The sequence below is a fragment of the Xiphophorus couchianus genome, chromosome 8 (assembly GCF_001444195.1).
Source record: "Xiphophorus couchianus chromosome 8, X_couchianus-1.0, whole genome shotgun sequence".
Classification (NCBI taxonomy): Eukaryota; Metazoa; Chordata; class Actinopteri; order Cyprinodontiformes; family Poeciliidae; genus Xiphophorus; species Xiphophorus couchianus.
The window spans coordinates 26905668-26922330 of NC_040235.1; the positions used below are offsets into that span (position 1 = coordinate 26905668).

A 16663-nucleotide genomic window follows, 5' to 3' on the forward strand; every position below is an offset into this window, starting at 1 on the left:
GCTAATTCTAACCAAAATGTTATATCCTCATACCCTTCTTTGCACATTTTCTTTTGGTTTGACTTTGTTTTTTGTTTTATTTTATCCTGCAGTACTGTTAGTTTTTGTGAGTTTAGACGGCCGTCAAAGTTATAGTTTGTTATCCATTTATCTAAATGTTTTATTTTATGCGGATCCTGATTTTCAACATATTTCCAGTCATTTGTTTTTAAACTGTCTGTTGGCTTATTCTTACTTATATTTTTCCCCATTTTTTTTTTTTTATTTATAAAATTTGGCCCAGTTTGTCGACGCCTAGGGAGTCCTAAAAACTGGGGTTCTGTTCAGTAGGCCAGCAATTGAAACAACCTGTTGAGGTAACCCACGCTTCAACTCTTTCGAGTGGGGGTTCTTACCTCTGCATCCTCAAGAGGTTTGCTGGTTACAATCCTACTGTTTTATATGAGGTAAAATACCAAGTGGTATTTACACCTCCAAGCACTCGCACAATCACACACTTGTTGCGGACTTTAAGCGCCTGCTTCGCCGGACTCCGCCGTCCGTTCCAATTACAATTTTAGTGCCTGATTTAAATATTTTTATTGTTGATTAAATTTTATTATTATATATCGAATTGAGGAAATTTTATTGTTGTTATCATTTTATTATTATTCCGAATGTATTAAATTTTATTATTCTCGTTTTTATTGCCGAAAAATTTTTATTTTTTTTTTTTTATCACCTAATTAATTAAATTTTACAGCAGGTTTGCACCAGGCTCCGTGCACCTGTTTCAACGAAATTTTGCGCAAGGACTTCGTACGCCCTTCACGGATTTTTTGTGCTCTATTTTTACCTGTTAGAGTCTAGAATTTACAGGGTTTTGTATTCGCGCAATGACCCTCAGTCATTCGCCACACTTTTAAACAAGAATCCACTCACCCTCTGTCTTCCCCTCAGAGTCGTCAACCGTCAGATTCCAACAGGTAGGCCGACACCAGCCCTTCAACAGGTTTTGAGAAGTTTCCAATAAGAAACTTGCCGTGCGCACGGTCTTTAACCGGAGTCGACCAGACCTGCTGGGATCTGTTCGGTATGTTGACTTCCGGCTGCGAAGGACCATATAAATGTCAGGTCTAAATACCTATTAGAGACAATTTTAACAAACATAGGAAAGACAAGAGAGTTAGATTCTTTGTTTCTCGCGAGGAGAACGGACAGAGATGTGCTTTCAGTTACAAATCTCCAACCGCTCTGAAAACACATCTCCCGCTCCTCTGTTTTATTGATTTTAGGAACCCTGCCACACGGGGCGCTGCAACTCTAGGGGGTGGGGTCAAAGCATTTTAGTTGCAGTGCTACAAGACAATCACTAAACTAAACACATGGTATCTACAATCTAAATCCTTCTTGCTCCAAGCACGGCGTAGAATAGGACACGTTGTATAGCTTCAAAGCAACGGCTTTATATCACAAAGAACAAAGCAGAGTTTCCTCCAGGGTTGTAAAACTCAGCTTGGAACAACTAACACCTCCATTTCACAGGGAGTCCTGCTAAGAATATCTGTCACCTCCCTCTTCCAAGGAGGGATTAGGAAGAAATCAGAATTAATGAACACACAGAAACATTATCTAAATGTAACTACAAGGCTACATAATACAACAAATATTTGATAATACTAATAATACAATTTACCCAACAGTTAGTCTTGTCTTAAAAAACTAGACCAAAAATACTTGGTCAGAGTTTGTGTTTTCGCAGTGGATTTATTACATGTTAACAGATCAAGAAAAGAAAAAAAAGCAATTGGCTGAGTTTTATTTTGGAATATCAGAATGCCACACTTTTCAAACATTTATAATGAAAAACTGTTCAAAAAATTCTTTCTGCTTAAACTTTACAATTATGTTCATTAAAATTCAAACAAAATCCGCTGAAGTTTGTGTTTATAAGGCAACAAAAAGGGAAAAAAATCGTTTAAAATCAGTGTAAAAGCTGTGGTGTGTCGCTCAGCTGCTCCTCTGTGAGGGCAGCCAGTAAATGCAGGGAACCGCTTTAGTGTTGCCAAACATGTCGTCCAGCAGCTTTGCAGAAGAATCCTCGGCTATTTTAAGAGAGAAAAAAAAACCACAGAAAAAAAGACAGAAGTTCAACAAGAATTTATCATCGATCACACCGTATCCAGGTAAAGGATCTAACATGAGTCGTTGTTCTGACCACCTGTGCTGCCTCGTCGTTTCCTACCGCAGCACGGATAAATGGCTAAGTCGGTGTAAGATGTTTACAAAACGAAAACTATAGCAGGCAGTGTTAATGTTAAATATTATCATTTCTGATCACTCATTTCTTTATGTGACGAGACTGAAGTGGAAGCTTAGAAGTTATGCTTAGCATAGCACTGGAACAATTTACACGACAAAAACACAAAAACATCACTTCCTTCATCAGAATATCCTACCCGTTTAAAATGAAAAGCTATCGCAGATGTTTGCACTAATCCTTTTATGAGAACTCTATATTCAAGAAAGAATTTGATGTAAATTGTACGTTTTGTGATTCATATCCTTAAACTGTTGTCCACCTGTTTTGCCGCTGTCCCTTTGTTGATGCTTTTTGGCAGAATCGGTGTGACTTCATCCACAACAACATAGAAGCACAATCCGTTATGGGAAGATGTCTTACTTGGCCTCACTAAAAGCAATTCAGAGTTTCTCATAAATCATTTATTGTCATTAGCTAAATATCATATTAATTGTTCCAGGTAGAGAAAGCCATGCCTTGCTGCATTTTACAATGAAGTGAAGTTTTATATCCCGACTATGAAAGACTCTGACAAAAAATAGCTATTAAAACAATTGAAATCTGTCCTGCTTTGAATGTACAGTTGGGAACCGAAGCCCCTTAGCTTTTTCTTGAATACTGTTTATCTGTATTTATCTGTATTAGTTTTTCTGGAGGCATAACAAATGTTTCACTCTGTCGTTATACAGTGTATCTGCGAATAAAGTTTAAAAAAAAACATCCTCCCCCCCACCCAGCAACAGACTTCTTGTGACTTTGATTTGAAGCAGTGATGTCACTCATCCTGTCTGTGACATCACTGGTCACTGTCTCTGTATTCCCAGATTCCACAGAAAAATTCATTTGCGGTTTTAGGTTCGACACAGAGAGATAAGTATCATGGCACAGAAGGAATTTTTTTTTGCAGAAATAAAGAACACTGCAACAGGAGGAAACGGTTTCCTGTTGGCAGGAATAGAGATTTTTGAAAGCAGCTGCATGAAGTATCAGCATGAAAACGAGCAGCTTAAAGACATGGTGGCAACGTTGAGGAGAAAAATTGAGCGTCTCCAACTTAGTCAGAACACCGACGATGTGAGAAGCTATCAAACTGTCAACGAGATGCTTCGAAGTCGCAAAGAACATTATAAACAACAAATCAGACGTCTCCATTCAGATTTGGACAAAGCCAGGAAAACCTTACAAAGACTACAAACTGACTACAAGGCCATAGTGAGAACCAATGTGCTCCTGGAACGGACACACAAAACTATAAAAGAAAACATACAGGATTCGCTGAGAGAGAAGACAGAAAAGATTGAATGGCTGGAAAGGGAAAATGATGAATTAAACAAAGAGATTGTTGTTTTGAAAGTGAAGATGGACAGACATAAATCCAGGATGGCAAAAGAATCAGAGGATGAGATGCTGTTGCTGGAAGAAACGCCAACGACCACCATCTTTCAGAGAATCGGACACGCCTTCCTGGACCTGTACGAGTCGGCAACAACACGAAACTGGTTGCCGTCATGGCCCTTTTAATTTCTAAAGTCTTCAGTGTCCGTTCCAGGAGCACATTAGTTCTCACCGTGGCCTGATTCAATTAGTATGATTGCTTCATTATTGTCACTCAAGCATGTTTCTGTCAGAAACATAACAATGATGTTAAACACAGTGATGAAATCATTAATTAATAGAGCTTCAGCACAGAGAAGTCTGGTATTTAAAAGAGCTAGTTTAAGTGCCTTTGAGGCCAAAAGTTCTTCAGTCTGAGGTTCCTTTAGGCAGGGGAACAGTCTGAGGTTTGAATTAGGACAGTTGTATTTTATATTTCTGGTTTTTGTAAATTTTCTTGTAGTTATCCGGACGGGTAATGTCCTGTTTTGCAGTGCCGGGGGGCCAGACACATTCTGGAGGAAGATATGTGTAAAGATAAAATCTGGACCCCGGCCTCAGACCTCAGAAACGCAGAGTGGTGGATCCTCTGGGAAGTCAGAGGCAGGTGACTTAAATGAAGTGAGGTCTGCTACGTGAGCGCTAAGGAGAGACGTCCCAAGTAAAACCTGTTGATTCATTCCATCTGTAAATTTAAGAAACTCCGGTCCAGAAGACATTTCTTCATAGGTATCTTGTGAATCCTGTGAATGAGAGGGTGAGCAGAGAGGGGAGGGTAGGGGGGAAGGAAGAAGGGAACCAGAGGCTCAGGCTGGAGTGAAGAAAATCTGTTTTTCAGTGGGATTCCCACAGTCAGAATGTTTTGAGGCCCGGGCTGGTAGCTCTGTCTTTGGGAGCGGGGTCGGTGGAACCGTTTGGGTTGCAGCTGCTTGTTTGTTTGTTTTCCTTTGGTGGAGCAGGTGTTGAGGTTGAAGGTGGGTTTCGGCTCAGAGCCGGCCACGCTGATTCGTCCAGGTGAGGGATTTCTCCCTGTCAGTCATCTCATCGGATCTGCGGGGTGAGACTTTTGCTTCGGCTTGGCCCTGTAGTGGAAAAATGAAAGTAAGGTCACACCTGCTAGTTGTATTACTATATGTTTATTCTAAGTTTCAGTATTCCCACCAAGTTAAACTATTTTGGTTTCATGTACAAGGTTGGACGTTGTTTTAAAATAAAACTAAAATAGTGAAGGATCCGATAAACCTTTCACCCTGGGGAATAGAGATTGACCGTGTTAACAGGAAACGTTGGGTTAAAGTCCCACAGGGAAAATAAACAATAAAAAAAAGAGAAAACAACGGATGGGAGAGAGTCCCTCCGGAATTGTTTGAGTTTCAGTCTCAAACGGAAGAAAAAGGGAACCACGGGTTTCTAGGCTGAGGGTCCTAGTGAAAGACCTTATCGGTGAATAAGGCCGGTATTTTCTTACGTTTTGGTTTTCTAAATTAGGGGAACTAAACCTTTAGAGAATCCTAAAGACCTTTATCGAAAATAAAGGCCCCTCTTAAAGGAGTAAGAGGCAGAGCTACCACAAAGCGGATTTGTTGGATTCTGCGAAGACGTTTGTAGTCTAAAGATTGATATCCCACCCTATTCAAGAAGAATGGGTCTACGTGGTTCCAGAAGTTCCTTTAAAGATGGCAAAACATATAGAGGACTGCCTCCCTGGCAAGGAGGGGTTGCAGGATAACTTTTCCTACCAAACACAATCATATGGTTACAGGGATGAATGGATGACTGCCGGTAGGTTTTTCATATCTTGCATATATGTTTTTGTTTCATCGTACAGAATAATGTTTCAATGACTAAATGAATATGTAATGTCTTAAAATGTATGGGATAATCTTTACTTCTCACCATAAAAATTGTAGAAATTTCCTTTTATATATATGGTAATGTCAAGGTTTGGGGTTGTCTAAAGGTGCGTTCACACCAAACGCGTTACGTCAAAAACGTGCCCAAAGCTTCAAGTTTGACGCTTGTCCACTTTGCTGCGTTCACACCAAACGCGTTTTGAGCGTCAGGCGCGTCTGGTTAACAGTCAAAGTCTATGTGGAGGCTCGTCGAAGGCCGTTGCGCGCTTTGAATCGTTTGGAGCGTTTGACGCGTCAAGGTCGTCCAACGGAAAACAACGGCTAGAGCTGACGTGCCCTCGACGCGCCTCCACATAGTCTTTCAATGTACACCAGACGCACCAAATGCTAGTTGTCAAGCATTTGGCATCAAGCGTCTGCATTCAAAGTGCACAAGCGTTGAACTTGAAGCTTCGGAGGCGTTTCTGATGCAAGTAACGTGTTTGGTGTGGACCACCATTAGAATTCAGGCACTTGACGTTTTGCTCTACACCTATCGTTTTGCCCATCTGGTTTACATTCACAGTCTATATGGAGGCGTGTCAGACGCATCAGCTCTAGCCGCTGTTTTCTGATGGACGCTCCGATAATAGCGTGTTTGGTGTGAACGCACCATTATGGCGCGTTTAGCACGAGGCAATAAACCACTTTAAATATACAAGATTACAGTCCTGTTACCACTAAGTTACTGGTATGACTTTCATATCTGTATTGACACATTTCGAGATGAAAAACAGGGCTTGCAAATGTCAGCAGGCTAATAATTTGCTGTGCCAAAATAAGCATCCCTGCTAACATAGTAAGCCTTTCTGCATAATCACACCTATTCTACAAACTACTGGTATGAGTTTCATATCAATAACATTATATTTGTGGGAAGTAGACAGGCCATGTATATATCGGCAAGATAATAATTAGCTTTGCCAAAAAATGCATCCCTCTCTTTTCTAGAAGAAAGAAAGAGTTAAGATTGAAATAACCTTTTCTACATAATCACACTTGTTCTATGAGCTGCTGGTATGAGTTTCATATCAATAGGACAATATTTGGGGAAAATATATAAGGCAAGCAGATGTTGGCAGGCAAATAATTTGCTTTGCCAGAAAATGCATCCCCCTCCAAACTTGAAGAAATAAGGAGTTAAGTGGGATTTCACCTTTTCTACATAATCACACTTGTTCTCTAAACTACTGGTATAAGTTTCATATCAATAGGACAATAGACAGGGGATGCAGATATTGTCAGGCTCAGACATTAAAATGCATCTTCTCCTATATTAATAGACTGGACAGTTAATGGTGATATCAAGTGTCCTACATAATGGACCTCTGTTTTCTCATGCTTTAAGTCAGGGGTGTCAAACTCACTTTGGTTTAGGGGCCGCATACAGTTTAGTCTGATCTCAAGGGGCCACACAGGTAAACTCATTGCAAGATTAAATAGAACTAAAATAAAAGTGGACTTGTTGATTTTTATATTAAACGAATTTCACTTTTACCAAATATATTATGAATAACCTCAGACTTTTTAAGGAAGGTATGGGCAATTTCAACAATACCTTTACTCAGTTAAACATTTATTAAGTGCATTATGCATAAGAAGGGCAGCCCTGGCGGAGTCCAACTCTCACCGGAAACGAGCCCGACTTACTGCCGGCAATGCGGACCAGACTCTGACACCGGTCATACAGGGACCTGACAGCCCGTATCAAAGGGCCCGGTACCCCATACTCCCGGAGAACCCCTCACAGGGCTCCCCGAGGGACACGGTCGAACGCCTTCTCCAAGTCCACAAAACACATGTAGACTGGTTGGGCGAACTCCCATGCACCCTCCAGGACCCTGCCGAGGGTGTAGAGCTGGTCCAGTGTTCCACGACCAGGACGAAAACCACACTGCTCTTCCTGAATCCGAGGTTCGACTATCCGACGGACCCTCCTCTCCAGGACCCCTGAATAGACCTTGCCAGGGAGGCTTAAGAGTGTGACCCCTCTATAATTGGAGCACACCCTCCGGTCCCCCTTTTTGAACAGGGGGACCACCACCCCAGTCTGCCAATCCAGGGGAACTGCCCCCGATGTCCATGCGATATTGCAGAGTCGCGCCAACCAACACAACCCTACAACATCCAGAGCCTTAAGGAACTCCGGGCGGATCTCATCCACCCCCGGGGCCTTGCCACCGAGGAGCTTTTTAACCACCTCGGCGACCTCGTCCCCAGAGATTGGAGAGCCCAACCCAGAGTCCCCAGGCTCCGCTTCCTTCCGGTGAGAGTTGGACTCCGCCAGGGCTGCCCTTTGTCACCGATTCTGTTCATCACTTTCATGGACAGAATTTCTAGGCGCAGCCAAGGTGTTGAGGGGATCCGATTTGGTGGCCTTAGGATCTCATCTCTGCTTTTCGCAGACGATGTGGTCCTTTTGGCTTCATGAGATCGTGATCTGCAGCTCTCGCTGGAGCGGTTCGCAGCCGAGTGTGAAGCGGCCGGGATGGGGATCAGTGCCTCCAAATCCGAGGCCATGGTCTTGAGCCGGAAAAGGGTAGAGTGCCTTCTCCGGGTCAGGGGGGGTGTCCTGCCCCAAGTGGAGGAGTTTAAGTATCTCGGGATCTTGTTCACGAATGGGGGAAGAAGGGAGCGGGAGATCGACAGGCGGATTGGCGCAGCGTCTGCTGTCAAGCGGGCGCTGTACCGGTCCGTCGTGGTGAAGAGAGAGCTGAGCCAAAAAGCGAAGCTCTCGATTTACCGGTCGATCTACGTTCCCACCCTCATCTATGGTCATGAGCTTTGGGTCATGACCGAAAGAACGAGATCGCGGATACAAGCGGCCGAAATGGGTTTTCTCCGTAGGGTGGCTGGGCTCTCCCTTAGAGATAGGGTGAGAAGCTCAGTCATCCGGGAGGGACTCAGAGTAGAGCCGCTGCTCCTTCACATCGAGAGGAGCCAGTTGAGGTGGCTTGGGCATCTGGTCAGGATGCCTCCTGGACGCCTCCCTGGTGAGGTGTTCTGGGCACGTCCCACCGGGAGGAGGCCCAGAGGAAGACCCAGGACACGCTGGAGAGACTATGTCTCTCGGCTGGCCTGGGAACGCCTCGGGATTCCCCCGGAAGAGCTAGAAGAAGTGGCCGGGGAGAGGGAAGTCTGGGCCTCCCTTCTGAAGCTGCTACCCACGCGACCCGACCTCGGATAAGCGGAAGAAGATGGATGGATGGATGGATGGATGGATGCATAAGAAGTGATCACAATGTTGCAAAAACATTTATTCATTATTAACTTAAAACATTGTCCTGCATGACAGAATGCATTAAACAGATACAAATTAAGAAATGATTTAAAATCAATTTTCCACATCTGGGAAGCAATTTGAACAAATTATTTGACTTCACATATTTGAGGTCTTTAGTGGCAGCTGTTTCAAACAGACGTTTGATTAAGTAGATTCCTCACCTTTCTTGTTGATGCATAAAATGTATACATATAGAAAAACGTGCATACATAACATGTATTGCATGCATGAGAAATATTTTACTCAACAAAACTCTTTGTTGTAAATCTGTTACTGACTAGCACTAACTTTAGCAGAATTAATTCAGCAAATATTTAAAGCTGTATTTTTTAATAGTGCAACGTTGTCAGTAACATTCCATAGGATTTAGTTTTACTCAGTTTTTGCCCCTGAAATTTGGCATCTTTTATCCTGGACAAGTACATCAATATCAAGCATCATGTCCTGAGCAGCAGCCAGTTTCAGAGTCTCATTAAAGTGCTAATGTGTGAGCTTTGAGCGCAGCTTTGTTTTATTTATATTCATTAGTGACTAAATTTGCTCACAAAGGCAGGTAGTCCCAAACATGGACATATTTGCAGCCAGTGCAATTTAGGACAGCCTGGTAGGAGACACTTGTAAAATGTGTCCAAGCCAAACTGATGCTAATTTGTCCTTCAATTCCACATCACTCTGAAAATCAATGATTTCAAGTTGCATGTCTTTAGGATCTATCTGGATACCTTCACTTGTCACTAGGCGCCCAATGTATCGCACTTGTCGTCTGAAAAGTTCGCATTTCTTTGGGCGTAGCTTAATGCCATGTTCCCGTAGCCGACGGAGCACCCGCCTCAAGTCCTCCACGTGGTCATTGAATGATTTGGAAAAACAAAGTACATCATCCAGATACGGGGAGCAGCATTCGTCCCTCATACCATCAGGTGCGCCCTCCATACATCTTTGAAAAGCTGCCGGGGCGTTGGTAAGGCCAAAAGGGAGGCGAAGCCACTCATATAGTCCCCAAGGGGTACTGAAGGCGGTCAGGTGCCTGGAACTCTCATCGACAAAACCCTGGTGGTAAGCACTGCCCTGGTCGAGTATGGAGAACCAGGAGTAGCCCCCCAGGTTGTCCAGCAGGTCCTGAATGCGCGGCAGCGGATGACGGTCTGGGACAGTTATATGATTTAACGCCCTATAGTCGACACACAGACGTAGGCTCTTATCTTTTTTTCGTATGCAGACCACGGGAGATGAGTACGGTGAGGTGGACTTTCTTATCCAGCCATGGTCAAGTAATTTCCGCACATATTCTTTTACTTCTCCGTACAGTGGTTTGGGGATCGCATTATAGCGCTTTTGAACAGGGGTCTCATCATTAAGCTGGATTTTGAGTTTCAAATTTGGGATGCAACCGATGTCAGCATCATCCTTGGCAAAGACATCTGATTCCTCATATAACATCTCTCTGGCAATGTTTTGTTCATCCTCTTCGAGGTGTGACAATTCAATAGGTGGATGCCATTTTTCTCTAATCAGAGCAGAGCAGGTTTGAACAGTGAAACTGTTTGTCTGCTTCGGATTGCTGGGAGAATGGGTAATAGGTTTTACCTCACTAATTCCCTCAATTGTGCCCAATATGGTTCTCTGTGGCAGATAGATGTCATGTTTGGTGAAGTTCTGAAGGGGGATTTTTGCAGTTTTTGATGCGCCTGAGGGGACGTTGACTAAAGTAGGAAGGGGGTCTAAACCCTCAGGACAGTTGTTCTCTAGGCTGGGCTCAAATAGCATTGTTCCACCCTGTGGCCATGCTCTGACTCTGCACCTCACCTCACAGATTTGACCAGCAGGGATTGTTAGTCCTTTCTTTCCGACTCGCACAGGGCAAGGGGAAGGTGTTTCATCAGGGGACAATATCTGGAGGATGGAGATCGAGTTTCCACTGTTTGTTCACTGAGACTCATGGCTTCCTTTAGTATGGCAGCAATATCTACCTGTTCTTTGTTTTCCTCGATCATCTCTGCAATGACATTGCTACCTAAAAGGGGACCATTAACACAACTCTGACTAATTAATATGGGTACTTGAATGTCAACGTGTCCATGGCTCTTACTGCGTATCTGTAAGTCAACATAAGCCCATCCATCGAACGAAACCGTGGTGCCATTAGCTGCAGATACTTCAAGCGGTTGGTCTGGGAATAAGGATGAGAGTGGCTGTATATTAACAGTGGGTAGCGCTTCATCTACCCATGCTCTCCCCACCATGGTCACCTCAGCCCCTGAGTCAAGCAGCATTTGAAGTGGGACTCCATTCACTGCGCATGAGACCATACATCGCTTGCCAATTAATTGTGCTACACGGTTTCTAGATGTGGGCTGGGACAGCAGTGTAGTTGAGTCTACTGGGTTTGCGGTTTCAACTGAGTTAACCTGTGCTGGAGGCTTGTTACTGGCGACGGTCACAGGCAGCCTCATTCCTGTGACCTCCTCTCGTTTACCGACACCTTTCTTTGCAGACATCCAACTGCTCTATGACCTTCTTGGCCACAAACAAAACAGTGTGGGCAGCTCCTAATGTTCTTTTGCACACACTCCTGACATCTGCCTCTGTTCTCAGCTGATATCTGGGATCGATTTGAGGGCCGGGTGAAGGGGGAACAAGGACTCCCATTGGTCACAGGCTCTAAAGGTTTGACAACGCGGGCAACTTGTTGAGCGATCGAGTTCACCTGTGCAGTCAGTTCTAGAATAGCAACACGGTTAGCCTGTAATTCAGCATCAACAGCCGTCGGTTTAGTCTGGTCAGTTTGAGCCACATTTACAGACACTGGTCGGGTTTTAGTCACTGTACCAAGGCGTTTCAACCTATCCGTCTCCTCACCAGTGGACTTAGTGATCTGTTCTAAGAGAAAGTCATCAGTAACCTTTAAGTTTGTGAGAAAAGGTTTCAGGTCACATCTTACATGGCTATTTTTCTCATTTAACCCTTGGTAAAGAGTGTGAAGAAATGTACCTTGGACGAGTTTTTTATCATAACAAAAATCTGCACCTGGCTGTTGTGACTCAAAAATAATCCTCTGTTTTAGACCCATGATACGATAAAAGAATTGCTGTGGGGCCTCTTTGTCTTGCTGTCTAGCAGTACTAAGCTCCTGAAAAAGTTCGGTCCCGTTTTTGTCTCTAATATGAGAGCGGAGAAACCTTTTTAACTCACTCATAGTAAGATCATCTTTGCTAGTCAACATCTCCCTGAACGTACCAGGTTTAGTTATCTTAAACACAGTGCGAATAACTTCTGTCTCACTAAACCCTTCCAGTAAACCTTGATCCATCTGTTCACAGAGGCTGCTGTAGGACACTTCAGACCCGGTGTCAGAAATCTGACCACCATAAATCTTAAACTCTCTACGTGGAAACAGAGCAGCTACATCAGTGAGTTTTACAACCTGCTCACCAACACTGGAAGACAGGCTGGCACGGCCAGAAAGGGCGGCGCCTGCGCTGTTGGCGGTGGACTCAACTGGCGATGTGGTGGAAAGGTTCCTGGGGGGTCCATTATCGTCTCTGGCTGTGGTCGGTTGAGGGCTGGGAAAGTCTCTTTCTCCAGGTGATGGTAGCAGGTGGTAGCCCATGGATACAGTAGTCGGACTGATCCGTCGACGAATGTCTGTATCCTCCCCCTGGGGGGGTGCAGCCTCACTGACTTCTCTCGCTCCCCCCACCGTATCTTCTTCATTCGTGTCTTGTAACAGGTGATCGAGCATGTCGTCAAGGTGAAGAATCTGAGACATGCCTTCATCTTCCATGCCGCTTAGCTTCTCGCTTCTTAAGAAATCGTCAATCAGATCAAACAGTTCTGGTTCACTCAGTGCCATAAGGCCCTCAGCGTCCGGCCCCGATCCGTCATCAATTGCACTGGCGATGACCTGTAGTTGACTGATACTCAATGCAAGCAGTCTCTTTCGGATTTTGAAAACCAGCATCCTTCGCGGGGTTGTGGTAGCCATCTTTAACCTCTGTAACCTCTACTCTCTGGATGACGCACAGCACTGCAGCCTTCCTTGAAGCTTTGGACACAGGTTTTCTCTGTAGCAGTTCCCACTCTCCCCACTAGGTGGCACTGGTGATCCCGGACGAGCCCCCAATTGTTACCAGCCCCAGACCTAGGGGGAATCTGGGCCGGTACAAGCGATGCACAGGCAGGATGCGCTGTGGATCTGTGAATGATGAGGAACAGACACGTTAATACGTTGTGCCTTGCTCTGCTGGCAGCGGTTTATTATTAACTGCAACAGTCTTAAACATTCAGTCATTCCATTTAAACACAAATATCAAACTATCCTTGCTTTGACAATATCACAAAACATCATAACATTGGGATAGTATTCATGTCAAAATACACTGTCATAGTCTTTCACTTCAAAACAGCTCAAATACAATTGACCTCTTGGTTTGCAATATTGTTAATAACCTGAGTAATACAAACAAATACTCTTTTGTAAAATAAAATAAAGTGCAACATATTAACCCATTACGTGTGTCTGTCTCTGAGTGTATATGTCGTTCATTGCAAAATAAACTTAATGTTCATCAAAATAATAACTTCCCAACACCAAAGACAGTAATAACTCTAATGCCCATTCATACCTTCAGCCATTGGCTCAGATACAAAAAGTAAACGTAAACGAATACGATGTTCTCTTTCACACGCACCTCTGTACATCCCATGTTCTCTGTAATCAAGCCGTTAAAGAACTACTAACGGTAGCCATTATTCGACTCGACAAAACAAATCAAATACTTTTCAGAACCCGGATCAAGTTCTCTCAAAATGTTACTATAATGTCACAGACAGTTCACATTACTTTCAACATCTTTAAGAATGTTTAGGAATAGTTATAAATAGTACCTGTGAATGATGAGGAACAGACACGTTAATACGTTGTGCCTTGCTCTGCTGGCAGCGGTTTATTATTAACTGCGCATGCGCGGGCAGAGACTATAGAAGTTTCCTCGTTTGTTCATTCACTCACAGTAGCGCCCTCTACTGACTAGGTAGTCATTGACATGAGTCAATTAATGTTAGACAGCTGTTCTAATCATCTTAAAATAATGAATGGGGGTGACTGTTTTAGTAACACATTAATTTCTAGATCCACTACATCAACGGGCAAATCAGAAGCTCTGACTGTGAGCGGTGAGCGAAAAACTGAGAGTTCTGTCTCGAGTTCGCTGAACAGTGAAATGCAGCATCGCTGTATTTCACCGCAGCATCACAACATCATCAACATTTTTTTGTTTTATTTTATTCTTATTTTTAGGAGCAAATATGGGGCGGGTCTTTTCTCCTTTTTGTGTGCTAACACATGTGATTAATCTAAAACGTTTACCTCGTTTGTAGCTGCGTTTCCATTTACCATAATTGTGCAATTTAACATTTCGAAAATAAATTCACTTAGTAGAACCACACCATTGTTTTTCGATAGTTTTGGCGCTATGATGTTTTCTTTTTTTACCGTACCGAAATTGGTTTAGTTTGCAAAACTGCAGTGGAAACACATTTTTCACATCACACCAGTCACATGATCAACAACAGGATGTTGTCGCTGGTGGAAACCACGAAGAAGACAACAGGAAGTAGTTGGAGGATGATCACGCAGCATATTTTTTAATGACTTATCACTGAACAAACTCATTTCAATGTGATTTTAATTCTGTTTCTTATTTAATGGAAACATTGCATATGCAAATTGTGTTTTTTCGACATTAGTGGCAAATTGACAAGGTTTTACAGACATTTGCATATAAAGCAGCTACTGTTGCATAACGCAGATTAATCGTACTACCTATTTTGAGCTAAAAGCGTGAAGTACACCTCGCTGCAGCAAACAGAAAGGGGCAGGGACGGACCACTGTCAGTCTCATACCTTATTTGGAAACGGGACCATTGCACTCCGGAAGTGAAGGGGGCGCTATTTCCTATATAATCTGCAGCCTCCCGTTTTTATTTTCTTTTTAAATCTGCGATATATTTTCACCTTTAGGAAGGATTTTCACTCTCAGCATGTATTTGAATTTCTTTCTTTTATTTACTTCAGCGCAACTCACAGTTTTTAACACATTTTGTAGCTTTCGGTGTACTTCTAAATCTGCTCCTTAGTCGCATCGTTTTGGGCCTGTTACTGCCTCTAGTGGCGTGGGGGTGGTAACACATCTAATCTAATTACATTACCAAATCCTCCTTCATCGGAGCATGCGTTGGAGCCCAGGTGTGAAATAATTAGAAATAAATGCTGTAGACGTATAACATTGTGTGCAAGGAATCCATATGGGGGCCAACTTTTAATATTTTAATATTATTGAAATAAATTAGCTTTTTGATTTACTCATTCGAGACGTGGACATTTACAGTTATTTAAATCAAGTTTTGAATAACTTTTTTTTTTTTTTTTTTGTGGGGGTCTTTTTGTGGCTCTAGTGTCCCTTATGTGACAGCAGACTGACAGGAAACGGGGAAGGAGAGAGGGGAAGACATGTCGTCCGGTCCGAGAATCGAACCCGCGTCGAGGACTCAAGGCCTCCAAATACGGGCCGAACTAACCGCTACGCCACCGCGGCACGCCCATAAGTCTTTTTTTTTAAAGAGCAAATGTGAATATGTTTTATTTTGCCAGTAATTTTGATGTCCTTCTGCCTTGATACACCAGTTAGTACTGCACTTTGCTTTTACTTTTTATGTGTATTTTGTCTGTTACAAGTAACTTTTACACACAACAGAGGAGATTGTTTTAAGTTAATAATTCCTTAGCATTGTTTTTAAAAAAGTATTAGTTTGACTGGCAGATTATTTCACTTATGGGAAAAATATCTTGCTAAAAGTATAATCTGTCAGTGGAAGTAGTAGTTTTTAAAAATTAATATTAAGGAATCATTTACTTTAAAAAGCTCCTATCTTGCTGAAAAGTTACTTGTAAGTTAGTCTTGTCTTAAAAAACTAGACCAAAAATACTTGGTCAGAGTTTGTGTTTTCGCAGTGGATTTATTACATGTTAACAGATCAAGAAAAGAAAAAAAAGCAATTGGCTGAGTTTTATTTTGGAATATCAGAATGCCACACTTTTCAAACATTTATAATGAAAAACTGTTCAAAAAATTCTTTCTGCTTAAACTTTACAATTATGTTCATTAAAATTCAAACAAAATCCGCTGAAGTTTGTGTTTATAAGGCAACAAAAAGGGAAAAAAATCGTTTAAAATCAGTGTAAAAGCTGTGGTGTGTCGCTCAGCTGCTCCTCTGTGAGGGCAGCCAGTAAATGCAGGGAACCGCTTTAGTGTTGCCAAACATGTCGTCCAGCAGCTTTGCAGAAGAATCCTCGGCTATTTTAAGAGGAAAAAAAAACCACAGAAAAAAAGACAGAAGTTCAACAAGAATTTATCATCGATCACACCGTATCCAGGTAAAGGATCTAACATGAGTCGTTGTTCTGACCACCTGTGCTGCCACGTCGTTTCCTAAATTGTACGTTTTGTGATTCATATCCTTAAACTGTTGTCCACCTGTTTTGCCGCTGTCCCTTTGTTGATGCTTTTTGGCAGAATCGGTGTGACTTCATCCACAACAACATAGAAGCACAATCTACGCTGTTATGGGAAGATGTCTTACTTGGCCTCACTAAAAGCAATTCAGAGTTTCTCATAAATCATTTATTGTCATTAGCTAAATATCATATTCATTGTTCCAGGTAGAGAAAGCCATGCCTTGCTGCATTTTACAATGAAGTGAAGTTTTATATCCCGACTATGAAAGACTCTGACAAAAAATAGCTATTAAAACAATTGAAATCTGTCCTGCTTT

At 42.7% G+C, this 16663-nt stretch overlaps 1 protein-coding gene across 1 annotated transcript; it reads right to left on the reverse strand.

Annotated features, from left to right (window-relative positions):
• Positions 1-944: 944 nt before the first annotated feature.
• LOC114149935 (uncharacterized) lies at positions 945-13971 on the reverse strand. Its single transcript, XM_028026059.1, has 5 exons — positions 13718-13971; positions 12068-13025; positions 10801-10844; positions 9707-10723; positions 945-1088 (listed from the first exon to the last, which is right to left on the reverse strand). The coding sequence occupies exons 2-5, from the start codon at positions 12813-12815 to the stop codon at positions 945-947; spliced, it is 1953 nt and encodes a 650-aa protein (XP_027881860.1). The 5' UTR covers positions 12816-13025; positions 13718-13971.
• Between the last annotated feature and the right edge of the window lie 2692 nt (positions 13972-16663).

Bases quoted from the DNA above. Each gene is read 5' to 3' on its own strand.
- LOC114149935 (XM_028026059.1), bottom strand. From the start codon at position 12,815: ATGGCTACCACAACCCCGCGAAGGATGCTGGTTTTCAAAATCCGAAAG. The intron at 10,845-12,067 runs GTACGTTCAGGG...GTCCCCTTTTAG, and splicing joins GTTTAAGATAACTAAACCTG to GTAGCAATGTCATTGCAGAG. The intron at 10,724-10,800 runs GTAGATATTGCT...TCCATCCTCCAG, and splicing joins TCGAGGAAAACAAAGAACAG to ATATTGTCCCCTGATGAAAC.